Source organism: Natator depressus, chromosome 10, assembly GCF_965152275.1.
Source record: "Natator depressus isolate rNatDep1 chromosome 10, rNatDep2.hap1, whole genome shotgun sequence".
Lineage (NCBI taxonomy): Eukaryota > Metazoa > Chordata > Testudines > Cheloniidae > Natator > Natator depressus.
The window spans coordinates 62,248,303-62,265,382 of NC_134243.1; the positions used below are offsets into that span (position 1 = coordinate 62,248,303).

General features: G+C 38.5%; 1 protein-coding gene across 3 annotated transcripts in view; it reads right to left on the reverse strand.

Annotated features, from left to right (window-relative positions):
* The window catches only part of DMXL2 (Dmx like 2), a 103,991-nt gene that overhangs the window by 5,794 nt on the left and 81,117 nt on the right, over positions 1-17,080 (reverse strand). For 2 of the 3 annotated variants that reach the window (XM_074966349.1, XM_074966347.1), the window contains exons 31-42: positions 16,667-16,752; positions 16,032-16,233; positions 12,200-12,317; positions 11,284-11,346; positions 10,801-10,887; positions 10,572-10,693; positions 9,074-9,212; positions 7,871-7,931; positions 7,618-7,745; positions 2,412-2,489; positions 1,691-1,782; positions 171-223 (exon numbers count right to left, since the gene is read on the reverse strand). In XM_074966349.1, the coding sequence (XP_074822450.1) occupies positions 171-223; positions 1,691-1,782; positions 2,412-2,489; positions 7,618-7,745; positions 7,871-7,931; positions 9,074-9,212; positions 10,572-10,693; positions 10,801-10,887; positions 11,284-11,346; positions 12,200-12,317; positions 16,032-16,233; positions 16,667-16,752 (1,229 nt within the window). The remainder of the gene's footprint in view (positions 1-170; positions 224-1,690; positions 1,783-2,411; positions 2,490-7,617; positions 7,746-7,870; positions 7,932-9,073; positions 9,213-10,571; positions 10,694-10,800; positions 10,888-11,283; positions 11,347-12,199; positions 12,318-16,031; positions 16,234-16,666; positions 16,753-17,080) is intronic. The other variant, XM_074966348.1, reaches the window with a different exon arrangement.

The following is a 17,080-nucleotide window of genomic DNA, read 5'->3' on the forward strand; positions in this document are numbered from 1 at the left end:
AAAATCTACTGTTTCAAGACACTCAGCAGTACTGGTATTGCACTGATTAACTTGTAATACAGCTGTTTAGTCTAGCCCCATATGAAATTTTCCTCTCAAAATCCAAGCACAAATCCCACTTGCTTCTTTAACCATTAAAAAACCGAAATATGTTTTACTGCAGTACTTACCGTGAATGAGACTGTTACCAGGGGATACCAAAGTGTCCCACAAGCACACATTTCTGGTGGAAAAACAAAACAAGTCATGATGGCAACTTGCTAAATGATCCCTGGGCTAGTATGGGTCACTTAGAAGATGAGGAGGACTTGTGCAGGACCTTTGCAGTCACAGGGGGAAGACATGCAAAAGCACAAATGACAGTTATGAGCCTAACTCCAGTTGATTGAGTCATTCAAGTCTTTGAAAAACTTTGAAATCCCCATTGGGGACTATGCTTGACTCTGCCTTCCTTGAAGGCTAAGGGCTTCTCTACACAGTGCTTTGGTCTGCACTGGAGAGGTTTAAATTTTAGTCTGCATTACCGTGTTGTGCACTGACTGGCCCATGTGGACCCTGCACACTAGGAGTTCTCTAGTGCACATCAACATAGTACAATTTGAAACAGGACTACATTGATATGCAACAGGGAACTTTTAGAGTGTGCCAGGTGTTAGTGCACAACACACTAGTGTGGACTAAAGCACATGTAGACAAGCCCTTGCTGTTAGTCTTACAGGAAGGCTGGGAAACATACACGCCATTCAATATCACAACAAGGATTGCCTCCTGCATTTACTAAATAAGCTCCTCCCCAACCCAGTACAAATGTACCCGTCAGAACGAGTTGCAGTTGGGATGTCTGGAGACCACTGAGTAATGATAAAGACAGCCACATTAGAAATGAAACCAGAAGAGATAATAAAATAAAACAAAAAGAGGTGCTCAGTCAAAAACCCTTGGTTCCAGGCAGTAGATCTCAATAATATGTATTTAATTAAAGGAGGAAAAAGGATAACTTTAGCACTTAGTGATAAGGAACTTTGAGAAGCCAACAGAATAAGGGGAACCAGTCTGCAGAAGGAAAGTAACTGAAGGAGTGACACACAAGCAGGCAGCCATGCACATACAGCTGGTAAGGGAATTCAACAGCGTTTAGAACACTGGGCTTCAAAATTCTGGCTTCAAGATCCAAAGATCTGTTACAGGTAGCTTTGCTGAAAGACTTTCACCTCTCAGCCTAGATATTTTTATCTATTTTTGACTGCATACCGTGGAAGCAAAAAAGTAAGAAAATAAAGTGGGTCTCAGGGTAGATGTTTTAACTAATTCAGAAATTAAGAAAGAAAAAAACCCTAACAACGCGAGAGTTGTAGAAGACGCTGTTTTCGCTTCTACTTTTAAATGCTGTTTTTGCCTCTACTTTTAGCTGATAAGGATGGAATACTGCTTTAGGCAGAAACCTTGAAATAAGGTAGCGTCCGGAGGGAGTTTGTATAAACAAACTGACAACCGTTAGCCGTTGATGTACGTAACAGGAAGGTATAAATACTTGTCTTATACTGCTTGTAGGGGTAACTTGTCTGCCTAAGTTCAGGGGAACCCCTGTCCGACCACAGTCTTCCCTTGCAATTGCTCATAATAAACTGCCTCTGGCTTGTTGCTAACAAATGCAGAGTAAGGACTTGTTTTCTTCCACAATTTACCACACCTGTTATCGCTGGACTGCCCGGATGTAGCCACTAGACTTGAAGAGGTAATGAACGCGAAGTCACTTGTGGTTTTACTGTGACACTGCCAACTCTATAAAATGAAACAAAAAACTATCACCAAGATGCAATCTTATCACCTATACATCAAAGTTTACTGATTACTTTGATTCATTACTAAAATCCCTATAGGAAGCAACACTGAAAGTGCAGAGAACAAAAAGATAAATTTTTATTAGAAATTCTAGTATTAAGAAAAATTCAAAAATAATTCACTATGTAATTAAACTGTGACAAATACAGAGTACAGTATGTTTTATCAATTTGAATTCACAATTAAGTGCTGGCTGTGTGTGCTGTATAATTAACAGCAAAGAATTGAGAAGAGTGAAGTGTGGTTTTTTTTTTTTTTTTTAAAGCTTGATGTGCACTACAATAGATTTCAGTCTTAGTAAATTCAAGGACAATGCTTAGGTTATAGCTGTCATCACATTACAGCTTGTTGTTTACTCCTGAAATGAATTCTTCAAAGCTGTGTCCATCAAACGCTATACTTGTTTTGATAGTCTGCCAATTAGCACAGCAGAGAAAAACATTAATCAAGAATCCGAACATTATCTGAACCTGCTTTTGACCTGTTTGAAGCTTTGTAAAGTAAGAGACACTCAGTCTTGGTTCCTAAACATTTCTCCTATAAAAAGAAAGAATGATTTTATTACGTACCAGATATGGTTTAGGATTAGATACAATTTGGTTGACTTGCCAAATACTTAAATATCCCTCTCCATCCGCCACGCCACACTACAAGAAAAAAATTTCATTTATTCTATAAACCGCTGAAAAGGTCTCCAGTGGCCAGTCTTACCTTTTCATCACTTTTGTGATATTTAACAAGAAGCTGAAATAGCTGCATGTATATTTAAATACAGTGGGTAAAAATCTGAAAGGCACCTATGTGATTCAAGACTCTAAGTTTCATTTTCAAAAGTGACTTGGGCACTTAGGCACTTAAATCCTTTTGTGGCTTTAGGCCTAAGTCCAAAATTTAGAACCTCAAAAACTCTGCTCAGCTGGTGCCTAAACTTCTATCCGTGAGCGTGCAAAAAGCCAGCTACATCCTGATGCTGCTGAGTGGCTCAATGCTTAAACCCTAGAAGGATTCATAAACTAGGCCTTTCCCCCCAGCAACCCAAACCAGGTTCAAATCCCCACTCTGCCAGATTTGAAATAGGGACTTCAACTCAGATTTCCAATCGCTCAGGTGAATGCCCTGCCACTGAGCTAGAGGATATTCTGGGGTGCCTGTCCCACAGTCTCTCCCGTTGAAGCTGTTCCTCTTTGTATAAATACTTAAATATTCATTGGGCCAGAGAGAGTGTGACAATAAAGCTATAGCCAAGTTGTTAGCACATTCACATGGGAGTCTGGTTCGAGTCCCAGCGCTAGGCCAAAGCACACTATGGAACTACTAGTGTGCGGTGGCAAGGTCCACACAGCCATTTAGTGCGCAGCAAGCTAGTGCTCTGTATGTCCAAACACCGGCTTGCCACACACCAACAGGCAAGCCCTAAGTCTCTTTGAAACGTTCCTATACGATGCAGCCCTCTTTTGAAACTGGGACTCTGGTACTTTTGAAAAAATTTTCCTATACGTTTTAAGTAGATTTTATTTTTAAATTTTTAATTTTAAATACCTCAGCATATGTTAGACCTGATACCCCAACACGCTAATGAGACAAGCTTAATTTAAAAAAAAAACAAACACACATGATGTCCTATAAAAATGATTTAGGAATGATTATACAATAACTGCATTGTACTATATGTGGCAAAGCCACAGGGAGCTCTGCAGATCAACACAAATGAGTAGCAATTAAACCTTTAGAGCACACTTTGGTACACTGTATGTGCTTCACAGACATAGTGTTTTAAAGAACATTTAAAATATTTCACTGATACTATTCAAATCCCTGTACCTGTAAAGTCAGGCTTCATTAGTTCCATGATGTGGCTTTATGTTTCTAGCTGTCCCTAAATGTGGGGCTTGTCCGGGATTCTGGGATGACCCTTTTTGTTGTCCTGTAACTGGCTTAGAGGGATGCCAAAACATCCCTAATTCACAGCAAGTCACTTTTATTCACTTAAGGTTGTAATAAGTTTAATCAAAGTCAAACAAAGTTAGTTTGTCTTCACATACACAGTAAAATATACAGAACCAGTCCTGAAAAATCAGAAGATATGGCTATTGCGGGAAACAAAAAAGAGGGGTTGGCAACTTCCTCTTAACTGCTTGGCAACTTCCTTCTTATAACTGGGCATCTGTTTCCTGCTGAGTCACTTCCTCCCTCCTGAGCTTAATCCTCTGGAGTCCCTCCACTCCCACAGACTTGCTTCCAGGGGAGCTCCATTTACATTACTTTCCTCCTCCCATCCCCTCCCCTGTTCCACCGTGTACGGTGGGGCCAGACAGGACTCCTATTCTGTGAATGGCTCCACAGTGGGCTCAACCCCAAGCATCTTCCTCCTTTGAACAGGAGGGTTTAATATATTTGTTAGGTATTGTGAGGTGTTTCAAAGACTTAAGCTTATCCAGGAAGCAGAGCAGGAGATGCCAGCTGGCGATTACTCTAGTTTGAATCAATCCCACTTCTGCAAGATGGCCAGCAGGAAAGAATCAGTGAATGAACGCTTACTCTTTTTTAATCTTACATTAAAACGATGGCGAAGAGGAATCCGCCTACTTCAGAATGGGGAGGCAGGCAGAAATTGGTGTGTGTAATAAACATAAATGGGTCAGATAAATGAAGGATTTTGGTTGAATTTGGAGGCTGTTCAAAAGAAATTGTTCAGGATACACAAGACTTCTAACCTAGCCCTATGTTTGTGGGGAGATCACACAAGCTGGAGGGACTCCAGTGAGTTCCATTTTCAGGCAGGGGATTCTTTGACCAGACTTGGTCCAGGCTAAGGGGAAGGAGCTCTAGCTATTCACTAGCATCAACTTCTTTTCAGCTGTCCCTCTGCCATTCCAGCTATCCAGCCAGGACCAAATATACATCTACAGCTCTCTCCATTAGCCTAAACCCCACATTGGGCACCCTTGTGGTCATTCACCCACATAGCCCTTGTCCTAAAATCTGTCACCATCTGTCACTGGTCCAAGACTGAGTGCTGCCCATCTTGCATGTCAGCCCAATTAAATTTTAGAAGAATTTTGAGATGGAGAAGGAAATGTATAGTGGCTTAAAAGAGTGACAGCTTTTTGGAAGTTGCTTGCAGGTTGGCAATGGAATTGGTAGTCCCAGTGGCAATGGATTTGTGGGAAGAACATACAGATGAGGCAGTCAAGAGTGCACAACTATCTGACCTGCAAATCATTATCACTTCAGAGCAGAGCTGACTGTGACTAACTTTTTTTTTTTTTTTTTAAATGGAAAATGCCGAGTTTATTGACACTTTTTGCAGGAACATGTCTCAGGTCCAGAATGGAATTTCTAGTCCGCACCAGAGAGACACCCACTCCAGAACAGCCAACAGAATGGTGTTTAGGACACTCACCTGGGTTGTGGGAGACCAGGTTCAAGTTGGGGCAAGTCTGATTCAGAGCAGGGACTTGCAACTGGGTCTCCCACATCCATGTTAAGTGCCCTAACCATGAGGCTCCCGGCTGTTCTGGGTTGGGTGTGTCTCTGTTTTTTGGGGAAAAATGTTGAAAGTTCTCTGTTCTGTCCTAATGCACAATGGGAATTTTTTTGAAATCTCAAAACATTTTTGTGGGACATTTTCTCAATGAGCTCTACTTAGGTGTATAATCAGTTACCATCACTTTGTAATTTCTATTGAATGATTCCTTAGGATCACTGTCACCTTACAAGAAAAACTTTCAAAACCAGTTCTGTTAGTCCAGTATATCTTCTGTTTTCTCTTCCTTTTTTATCAGTACAGATATTTGAATGAAATCCAGAATCTCCTGTCTAAAGGCTCCTCTGCTCTTGATGTTCTTTCCCTACCTGAAATACTAATCCTCAGTCTGTGACATCATCTCTTCCACAACAATCAACTGCAATGTCACAAAGAGGGGATTATTTCTTTGTGTGAGGACAAACAGGAGACACATTCTTCAATAAAATCCTGTTTTTATTCCTACCTGTGAAACACAGGGGAGGAGAGTACAGAACTGATTTCTGTTAATTTCTCTAGCTTTATGCCAGTATGATTCCACAGGAATCAATGGCATTACACAGGCAGAAACTGATAAACCAGAGGGGAGAGTTCGTCTCAATGTTTATTCAAAGTCTTCCATAAACATCAAAAATTAGTTGCTCTGGTAATGGTTACGTCAGCAAAAGCACTTTGATTTGAAGCAGTAAGACACAGCAGATGAACACTTCAGAAATAAATCATGTACCAGATTCACTGGCACACTACAGCTACCTTGCACTGGAGATGCAAATCTATTTTAAATAAATAGCTAAGTAAGTGTGGTTTACACTGTCAGGGTGCCAAAGTGGAGAGTATGAATGAATTTGGGCCCTAGTTTTCACAAAAATGTCTATTAGCAAGAATGAGGGGAAAATCCAGAAATTATAATAGTTTCGAAACTGAGAGCCAGATTTCTTGGTCCAGACACTTTGTGCAAGATGATTGTGAGTGACAAGGAAGTCGGGGAGAAGGAGACTTTAAAGCCACTGTTATGCTCCCCAATTCTTGGGCTGTCTGGGCAAGGATTGAGTCCACCAATATAAGTTACAGCAGCCCGAAGTCTGCTCTAAGTAATGTCTGGTGGCTCATGGGACCTCAGAGCCATTCTGGTAGCTGGGCATCCTAACACCATAGACCGGTACAGGAAGTGAAGTATGTGTCACAATGGTGGCTCTGTGCATTGTAGGATTCCCCAAGGTGGAGGAGACTTAAAGGATGTTTACAGCTTCTTTGTAGAAGCAGCACAAAGCAGACAGACAGCACTACTGAATCAAGCCCAAATGATTTTTAAAGTTTGAGCCATCTGCATCTCTCTATATCACAGAAATAACAAAAATATATTTGTAATCATACTACAGCTTTTCTGCTGAGACTTTTGCAAAATGTGCTCACTATAAAAAGAAAATACAAATCTAGTAATTGTATTTATGCCACTCTCCTAAAAATATCTTATGATTCTAAACTGAACACTTTAATACTAGTGCTAACATCTCTCTGCACTTAAACTGCAAGGTGGAATAGCCTCAATATTGAGCTTGACTGACTACAGTGGAGGTATAAATCAGAGGTGTGTTTTTTTTGTTTTTTTGTTTGGACGAGTTTCTGTACAGTACTATGAGGATATATGCTGCCATAATATTCTATATTTGTTTTGTAATACTCAATCATTGACAATGTGGCCATCTCCCAGGTTGGTTGCCCTTCATCAAAATCTTATTTAAGGTCAAAATGTTGAACCCATTACTCATATTTAGATGAGTAATTGTTCACCACTGAGAGCAAGGAGTTGACAGCTTGGCTCCTGCTAAATGAGGCTTTATGCATCTAAATAAGGGCCTGTTTCTACAAAAAATTACTACTAAGTGAGTAGCTCCAGTGACTTAAAGTTGGATTACTCATGGTAATAACTATTTCTAGGACTAGTCAAAGTAGTTAGTCTCTACAATGGTCATTAATATGAATAGTGAAAGTTGCTTATTCAATACAGCAGTAAATGTATATTTGAAGAGTGTCTGACCTTAAATATCCACATGTAGCTTTAACAATTTGTGTTTGCTAGATTGTATTCTGTGTTTTATGTGTGTTGAACCAAATCTCTTCTACACTCTAACACATTCTAGACATTTTTGTGCTCCCCTAGTTTAAAAACTGGCTAAGGTGTCCACAGTACAATCAAATGTTCATTTAAAAAGAAGAGGTGTAAAAACCCATATTTGGGGAGGACTAACCTTATTGCCCTGGGAATTGAAATACATTCTAGTAACCCTTGCGTTGCCAGCTTGTCGGAAGCATATCAGCTGCTGTGGCCTTGTCCATTCAAACATTCGAACGCTACCATCTTGGGCTCCTGTGAGATCTGGGGAAAGGGAAATATAGTTGATTTATTAATCAACAGGAAAATATCATAACATTTATTCTGTATTATGTTTTGAAAAACAAATACATTTTTCACTTTCACATTGTTAAACAGAAATTACTTACAATACTGATGGACTGGATGTGAAGCCATTCTCTTGACATTATTCAGATTTCTTTTAATGAGCTTCATATAAAAGAAATATCACATTCAATTTGTGAACTTCAAAGATTAACTACTTTTGAACAAGTTTGGAAAACATAAATGAACTCAGGATATTGTATATATTACTACACAATGAACTGTCTCTTTGTCCTCCACCTATAGATTGTTAATTGTTAACCATACTCTGATCCAGTTACTTTTAGTTGCAACACAACAACTAAGGACTGAATTCAGCAAAGGATTCCTAGTCAGGACAGCACTTAAGCATGCGCTCAACTTTAGGCATGTCCCATTGAAGGACCCTGTACTTAAATTCTTTTCAGATTTGAGGTCTGAAACAAAAGTTACGTATTACCTTTCAATTGGCATTTAAAAAAAAAAAGAAATCTGTCACAGAGAAAGATAATAACGGTAGGGTATTAATTTAAACCAGGGGTGGCCAGCCTGAGAAGGAGCCAGAATTTACCAATGTACATTGCCAAAGAGCCACAATAATACATCATCAGCCCCCCATGAGCTTTCCTGCCCCCTCCCACGCACTGGCAGCCCCACCAATCAGTGCCTCCCCCTTCATCCCCCCACCTCCTGCATTCCATGAAACAGCTGATTGGGAGGTGTGGAGGGGGAGGAGCGAGGGCATGGCGGGCTCAGGGAAGGGAACGGGAGGGGGTGGAGTGGGGGGAAGAACCTGTGGCAGAGCCGGGGTTGAACAATGAGCACCCCCTGGCACATTGGAAAGTTGGCGCCTGTAGCTCCAGCCCCAGAGTCGGTGCCTATACAAGGAGCTGCATATTAACTTCTGAAGAGCCGCATGTGGCTCTGAAGCCACAGGTTGGCCACCCCTGATTTAAACAATCAAAATACATGTAGGAATACAGTAGATTAATCTATTGTGCAAGAAAAAAAAAAAAACTTTTGGAGATTTATTTTCTAAGAAGTGTGGGAACATAGTTTATACTATTCATTGATTGATGAAACAAGTAAGTTATAGGTATGCCAACCCAAAATTATTAATGTAAGAGAATATTTAATTAGTTTGGCATTATTTTGCCAGCTGATGATTATCCTATGACCATCCAATGAAATAAAATGAAAGCATGCTTCTGAGTGTAGATCTTTCTATTAACTAACTATATACATAGCAAACAAAACAAACTGCATACCACACCAGCTCCAGTGCTAGTTTGTCCACTACCTAACCATGGCATAGGTGAAGATGGCTGCATCTGATTCACTCCAAATGATGGTGCACTTGACTGAGTGAGTGTTGTGGTAGAACCACGAAAGTCAAGGTCATCTGAACTGTAAAAAAAAAAAAAAAACAACACACCAGTGTATTACTGTTACATTTTGCTGTTCATCTTTTTTTTAAGTAATAGTGGCTGTGACAGATTGCAACTGCATGCTATGTCTTCAGAGATCATATTATATTAAGTTTACAAATGGTTTATGTATCGTTGTGGGCCAGGGACTGTATGCAACTCCAGAGGGGAGGGCTACCACAGTGCCTCTAGGTGGTGGTGGGGAGGGGGGATGGTAATTAATCATTCAGGTTGTAAACTCCTCCAGAGAGGCTTGCATATACTGGTTCAAATGGGATTTTCAGAGACCAGCAGTCAGAGAAAGTCTTTTGGTGTAAAAAAGTTGAGTTTAAATTGTCATGGGGCCTTCATTTTGATTCAGCAAATGGACAGACCTTCTGTCCAACGGGGGCCCCAAACCCATGTGGAAGGGTTGGAAGGACTTCAGCTCACTAAGACCCCCAAAGCCTGATGGGTGACTGTTGGTAAGCATTTAGCACGCGTATAGGAACTTATTGTGTTTAGATGTTTTCTCTGTAACGCTTTTACCCTAAAAATAAATGTATTTTGCTTTAAGGGTGGTTGGTAATTGGTGTACACCATTGTAGCCCCTAGAAAAAAGTTAACCACAGATGCTGGACCCTAGTCAGACCTGCTGGGGAAATCACAAGGGACTGCAAGCCTAAATATTCTGTTTGCAGGGGGAAAGATGTAGGTCACCACTACGTGGAGCTGTGACAGATGGGACCCTGAAATGGGTGGGTGAAAGTGGGTGCCCTCCAGGAAGACCAAAAGCGGGGAAAGTCCAAAGGTGCAGTTAATCTTGACACTGCGACAGGCCTGCCGACAGCAATTCCAGGCCTCAGGGCCAGCGCCGTCCCTACAGGGACGCAGGGCCTGAGGCAGAAGTGACACATCTGTCACTTCCGGGACTGACTGTGCTGGCCAATCGCACCAGCCCTCGGGGGGCCCCCCAAAGTGCGGGACCCAGAGCAGTAGCGCGCACCTAGAAGCCCTGCAGCCTGCCTGGGCTATTTAAAAGGGCCCAGGGCTTCCAGCCACCCTGGGCCCCTGGGCCTTTTTAAAATTGCCTGCCCCCTTTGCCCCTGTCAGTGGGCCTGCTGTGAACAAACTGTGTGACCTTGGGCAAGTCACTCAAAACTTTGTGCCTCCATTTCCCCATCTGTAAAATGAGGATAATGGTACTTAGCTGCCTTTAAAGTGATTTGAGATCTATGGAAGAAATGTATATGTTTTATTATTGACGACAACAACAAAAATGTGAACTATCTGCACTTGTGTCTGTACTGTCAAAGTAAAAAGTTACCTTAAATATACTTGCAAAGAAAGAAAAACTAACCTTTTAGATTCTCTGTCATATTCTTCCCCAATCCATATAAATGACTGAGCAGCCAACAGAGCTGAAACATCAAGTTCTTGCACATCATGTGTAGATGCTAAAACAATTTCACTGCTGTTTGCCTGCAGAGTACAAACAGATAACATACACTAATTTCAATTAAGAACTTAGAGCAACACAAACATAACGATTGAATAAAACAGTTAGTAGTAATGTTATTGGTTTTTACCTTATTAACTGCAAATGCCATTATCATATCAGACTCTTTGTGAATTATTTTTGCTTTTCCCCCTGGGTAGCCGAGATCTGCTTCAACCTACAAAACATTGACAGGTAATTTTAATTGGTGTATAACAATGTTTTGTAGTGGTATGGACAGACCGCAAAATCTATAGAAATTCATGCAAGAAAAGTTCAGTGGCCTCAGCATTGGTTAGGAAGCTAAACTTCAGACTTTTTGCACTCACTGGTGTTCTAAAAGCCAAAAATTGTGTATATTGAAGTTTAAAAACCCCCCACAAGTTGTGTGAGTAACACAATTTACAAGGGGTTCACTTATCCCAATTATAGGACATCCAAAGTTAATGCACTGATTAAGAGTCTGCCACACAGAGACTACATAGAACATTTAGCTTCTGTCATATTAGAAAAGAACAGCCAGTCCCACAGAACTTTTAAGAATGTGCTAAAGGTTTGGGAGAAGGGATACTACCTTGTTTTTGTGATCTTCTGCTACGCAGTTTTGTTTGACCTGCTCCACACGATCTTCTACAGACTACATAACACCACACAGTCACAAACACAAAACACATGCACAAACAAATATAAAAAAAGAATGAAACATTCCAAACTAGCTTTAAAAGGCCACCCCTCTCAGTAAATGATGACAAATGTTTGTAATTTTTTATAAAAGGCACAGAAACTAAGACAGGAATCTAAACAAACTCACTTAATGTAATGCCTCCTAGATGAACACAAAATGTATGGTATAAAAAGTACTTATCCCACAATTTTATTAGACTTGCAAATAAATTTATATCCTTTTCTTTTAAAAAATGTATGACACAATAAATAAAAGGAGGAGCAACACACACAAACTTCATACTTACAGGAAGTTTTAAGACAGTAAGTAGTACACTTGTTTCCAGTTTGTTACACATCAAAGTTTAAATTTAATTGCAACTAATTTCAGTTGTAATTATGATAGTCATAAAAATCAATATTATATATCACTATATAATATTATGTATATGTATATATTACACATGCATATATACATATATTGAAATGAGAAATTATTTTGTTTAAATATATTATATATGACAAGCCATAGAGATTCAACAATATTCAATTAATTTATTACTGTTATCCTACAGCAAAATAAAATGTTTTTAAATATATATACTGCATTGTAAACTCAGCTATGCCTTGTCCAAGAATATACATTTTTAGTTAATTTGTACTTTTAAAATCACCATGATAGCATGCTGTTTATTAAACACTGCTGAAGTGAAAAACAGGAAACTGAAATGCCAACCAAAATGAAAATATTAAAACAAAAATTAGAATGGAGACACTTAAAGATTGAGGAAATGTAAAAAAGCCTTTTAATTATTAGTTTTGTTTACCTCACTTTGCTTTCTTTTCTTAGTGAATATATATCTTATGAAGGTCTCCTGAAGAAGTTCTTGTTTCACAAGAAAATGCCATAGTCTTTTAACTGGAAGTGATGAATAATCCCTTGATCTGAAAGAAAAAATGTTTTGTTTTTTTAAATATAATTTCAATATAAAATTCATCATGGTCATAATATAATTAAATGTGGACAAAGAAATGTGAAGACTCCAAACCATTTTAGATGCAATTCAGTGTGAAACAAAATGATGGATTTGTATGCTCTGTGTTCTATCCAAGACAAGTCATAAGGAATAAAAACTTTCCTGGACTTCCTCTGTGATACCACATTACACAGAGTTACTGAATTCAAAGGGATTGTGGGCCAGAACTTGTTTCCTTGATTCACAAACACTAATATATTTACACTGTGCTGAAGTTACTCATATATTACAATTGTGGCACCAGGATGACACAAATAAATCATGTAAAATGCTTTTACATATTTCTTCTAATATTCAAAAGGTGTTTGGCAATTCTCCAAAATGGGCCATATTTTTGGAGTGTAATGTATGCGCCCTCCTCACGTGCACACACATCATATATCATTTGAAGCCTTATTTTATATACATTTAAATGAGGTACGATGTGGAGCTGTCAAATTTTGCTGCAAGACTGTAAATAAGCCTGTGAAACAACAGTATTCAAAATGAGTGTGTCCTTTTTTGCAGTTCCATAAACACTGCAAATTACTATGACTACAGTTTTTACTATTTAAGTTAATTTAAACACTTTAGTGTGGTGTTTATTGGTCAAAGCTATCAAATGGCAATGTAAGATTTTTATTGGTTTTTCATGAGCAAGTATTTTTTTCAGAAATGATGGAGCTATTTAGCTTGTGACAAAAATGGCAAATATTTGCAATATACTAAAATGTTTTCATATTGCATATTCTTAATTGTCAAAGTATCTCATAAGTGACTAACAGATATAAATAAGTATACGTGGATTCTTAATGTTTTTTTAATTTGTACGTTTTTGAATATATAATGTAGCATCTAATCTGCCTGGTAGAAGGTTTTAATTTGTAATTGCCTATGCATACAGTACTAGCCTTTGCTATATTCTAGAACCTAGCTTTTTAATTCAGTGACCCTATGCACAAGTCAGTATTAGAGATGGCAGTATACAGCTTCATATTGGGGGTTCAAGCAATCAAAATGCTCACTAAACAAAAATAGTATCAAAATTGCCAACATATAGATCTAATTCATATCTATTTTAGCACAAGTCTATACACTTGTATAAACTGAAAAATAATGATGGTGGTGGTAATGCTAACAATATACTTTGGGAATTTTACCATTACCACTAAAGTTACAGTATGTGGGAGGATACAAGCCCCTTAAAGCTTACATCAAAGAGACAGACTCAGCACAAACACATTTTTCATAGTTTGGGAAAAGAAAATCAAAAGAATACAAAACTGTTAAAAACTACCAGTGCTGGACAGAATTCTGTGGTGTTTGCAGCAGAAGCCAGGAGAGATTAATTATATTGGCAGCTACTAGATGAGTTTTCTATTTTAGAAGAGGTGCCACCGATACTCTACCACAGGAATTGCTTCAGAAATACACAAGTTGAATTTGGGACATGTCAGAGTTGTATAGAACCCAGGAAAGAAAACAGACTCTGAATCTGATCAAAGTGCATCATGTTCACCTGCTTCTATAGCTATCAGAGGAAGCACATCTTCTAGAGACTGGTCCCATTGATATTGTTTGCATGAGAAAAACATAAGGAAGACTAGAAACTTCATAAAATAGAAACATTTGAGAGAGCAACCAATCTAAAGGAGGCAGCACTTCAAGGAGGAGATGACATGTTGCGTGGAATATTTGTGAAAAACTTCATCTTTAGGTATGTTGAATGATAGACTTGATTGCTTTCTTCCTACTTGAGTAAAATGAATTTTAAAGAAAAACCGCCTAGTTACACTGCAACAGTCACCTTATGACATTGCATTTTATCAGCTGATTGAAGAGACAGACAACGATCTAATGCAAAGATATAAAGTCCTACTTACCTCAGATGTGGAAACTGTAAACTATTCCAGGCAAGATTAGAAAAACACCATGACTCTGCAATTTCATTCCATGCGCAGCATGGACAAGGCAAGCCTACCATTGTTCTATGCAGTGCAATAATAGCTAATGCTATCCAAACTGCAAGTAATCTGTAGTAGGAATTAAGTCATCTATAAATGTTTTTTGGATCTACTTCTCTTGAGTGAGCCTGTTTAACTGCTTTCAAATGAACAAGTGATTTTGTATAATGCCACTTCAATCCTTTGCCAAAATAAAAGCCTCAGATTATTATTCAAAGCAAGGTGATTGTAGTTTACAGAGGTCAGCTACTTTTGTGCCCTAAATGGGGCAGAAGTTTGTCCTTTCCTTGATACATAAAGAAGCATACAATTCAGCCAGCAATGAGAATCCTCATTCAGAACAGATTCAAAGAAGGTGCCTCTCAACTGTGGAGTGAATAGTATTAAACAGTTCCAAAATGATCTTACCACCACACACAAGCTTTGCTGCACAGCTATACCTTGATTTTGTGTGTCTCAATTTAATTGACATACTACACCTTCATGGATTCTGCATCAATTTTGATGAGCTGAGGGGATTCATCCTAGTGCTGCAAAACCTGAAGTAGAAAGACTCCAGGGAGGTGTGTTCACTCCAGTTTTGAAGAGCATCTTGACAAACAAAGATTTGGATGCCTTCACTCAAAGGTAAACAGGATATTGGATCACTATTGTAATATGGATGTAAAACTGTGCATGATGAACTACTTGCTTTAATTTTATAGGGTGCCCAGTGTCGTCTGAACTTCTACAAGACCTTATTTGTGCCTTTACCAGTAGAGATCACTGAACAATGCATCCGATGAAGTGAGCTGTAGCTCACGAAAGCTTATGGTAACCCACACGCTCTCGACAAATATCATAATGATGAACAAGACTATGATAACGATGTTGACTAGAAATGTCATCAGTGCTACTACATTTTAGTGATTTTTTTTTTTTGTTGTGATGCTTTCAGGTCACAAAAAGACAATTTTGTGTCTTGAAATACACACAAATGTATGCATTTCCTAGTGGCCATTTTATCGTGTTGATGGTATCACTGTTTATCCCCATTGCTATGGTAGTAGCACCACTTGACAGTTCCACATCAAACTTTGTCTTAAAGTACACATAATAAGCCCTCAAATGAGCATGTGTGTAGAGAAGGTACATTAAGTCAACCAAATCGGTGGGTCCACTGCTGGCCTATAAGGGTTTAATCAGATCACATAAGAACCAAAATGAAATCCAATGCTTCACATTTTTGAATAAGTGGCCCTTAATGCATGTTTGTAACAGTAGAAAGGAAATTGTGAACAAAAATATGTAGCAGAATCAACTACACAATTGTTCTATTAAATAGTGCATGAAAAAGCAGAAATAAAGTATGTGTAGAATAAAAATGCAAGTAGAACAGTGGGAAGAAGTTATCCAAAGATTAATAAAAGGACTTAAGCACCTGAATACCACTGTATTTGTAACAGTATTTACAACAATTAAACATAATCATCAGTAAAGATAGGCACCGTATTATGCTGCATTAATTAAGGTACAACTGTAAAGCCACTGTAGGTTAGGTTTTATTTGGCTTAGCCAACTCACTGTTTTCTTTTAACTAAAAAAAATCCACTAGATAGTTATGACTGTTTCTGCACAAAAGGTGCATATATCAAGTTATAATAAAGTCTGGATAGCAGTTTATTGAAAGCTTTTCTTACTTGAATGGTGTGTTTTCAGGTTCAAGCATTGCTTTGTTGCGGAGAACAGCTGATCCAGCTCCCACTCCAGTGTCACTGGGATAGGTATTGATGTAGTTCGGTGGTGGGCCTTCAAACTGATCCACTCTCTCTTGAAGGATCTGTTCCCAGTTTTCCAAATTTTTAATCACAGCAATACCCAATGGTGATGTCACAGGCAGATCTAAAGTGAACACAAAGGTTTAATACCAATATAAAACCCCTATACTATTAATAGCAATAAATGAATCCTGCAGTAAAATGCAGACACAATATTATGAATTTTTTTTTTTTAAAATATAGCAGCCCAGGGCAGAATTTATTCAGATACCAAAAACAACTAAGTAAAACTAAAAACAAACAAACAAAAATTCACAACCATAATCTGACATCGTATTCTACTGCTTACGTTTAATAAGCATAAGGAAGATGTGTGTGCTTCCACAGAACTTACAGAAAAAGATAAAAAAAATTGGATGAGTGCATTTAAAAAACCTGAAATAAAACACAATTCCATCTGTTAGCAATTGTGCAAAACAACTTTTCATATATAAATGCCAATACTTTACTAACTCGCATACAGAGCAAAGTAAAATAGAAGTCAGAATTTAACTCACCAAAGAATTCCAAACCAGCAATGGGAAAAAAGTTCTTTATGTTGTACAGAGCTAGTTTTACTATCACCAAATGTATGAGAGCCCAGCTGTAGAAAAAGAACAGTTTCCATTTTGTAAAGTACAATTTAAATTCAGTTATCTGCAGGACACAGTTTAGCTTCTCTCACCAAACCATGTAGATATGAGAAAGGTATTTATAACAAATCACAGAAGATTAGGTTTGGAAGAGACCTCAGGAGGTCATCTAGTCCAACCACCTGCTAAAATAATGAATAGTGCTTACTGAGTGAGTTTTCCATACTGCAATGCAAGGTAAGATCCTTATCTTAAACATGTTAAGTCTCTCTCCTTGGAGCCCAGAAGATTCCCCTCCCTCTTTTCCAAACCCCAGATCATCATCCTCTTCCCTCTAGC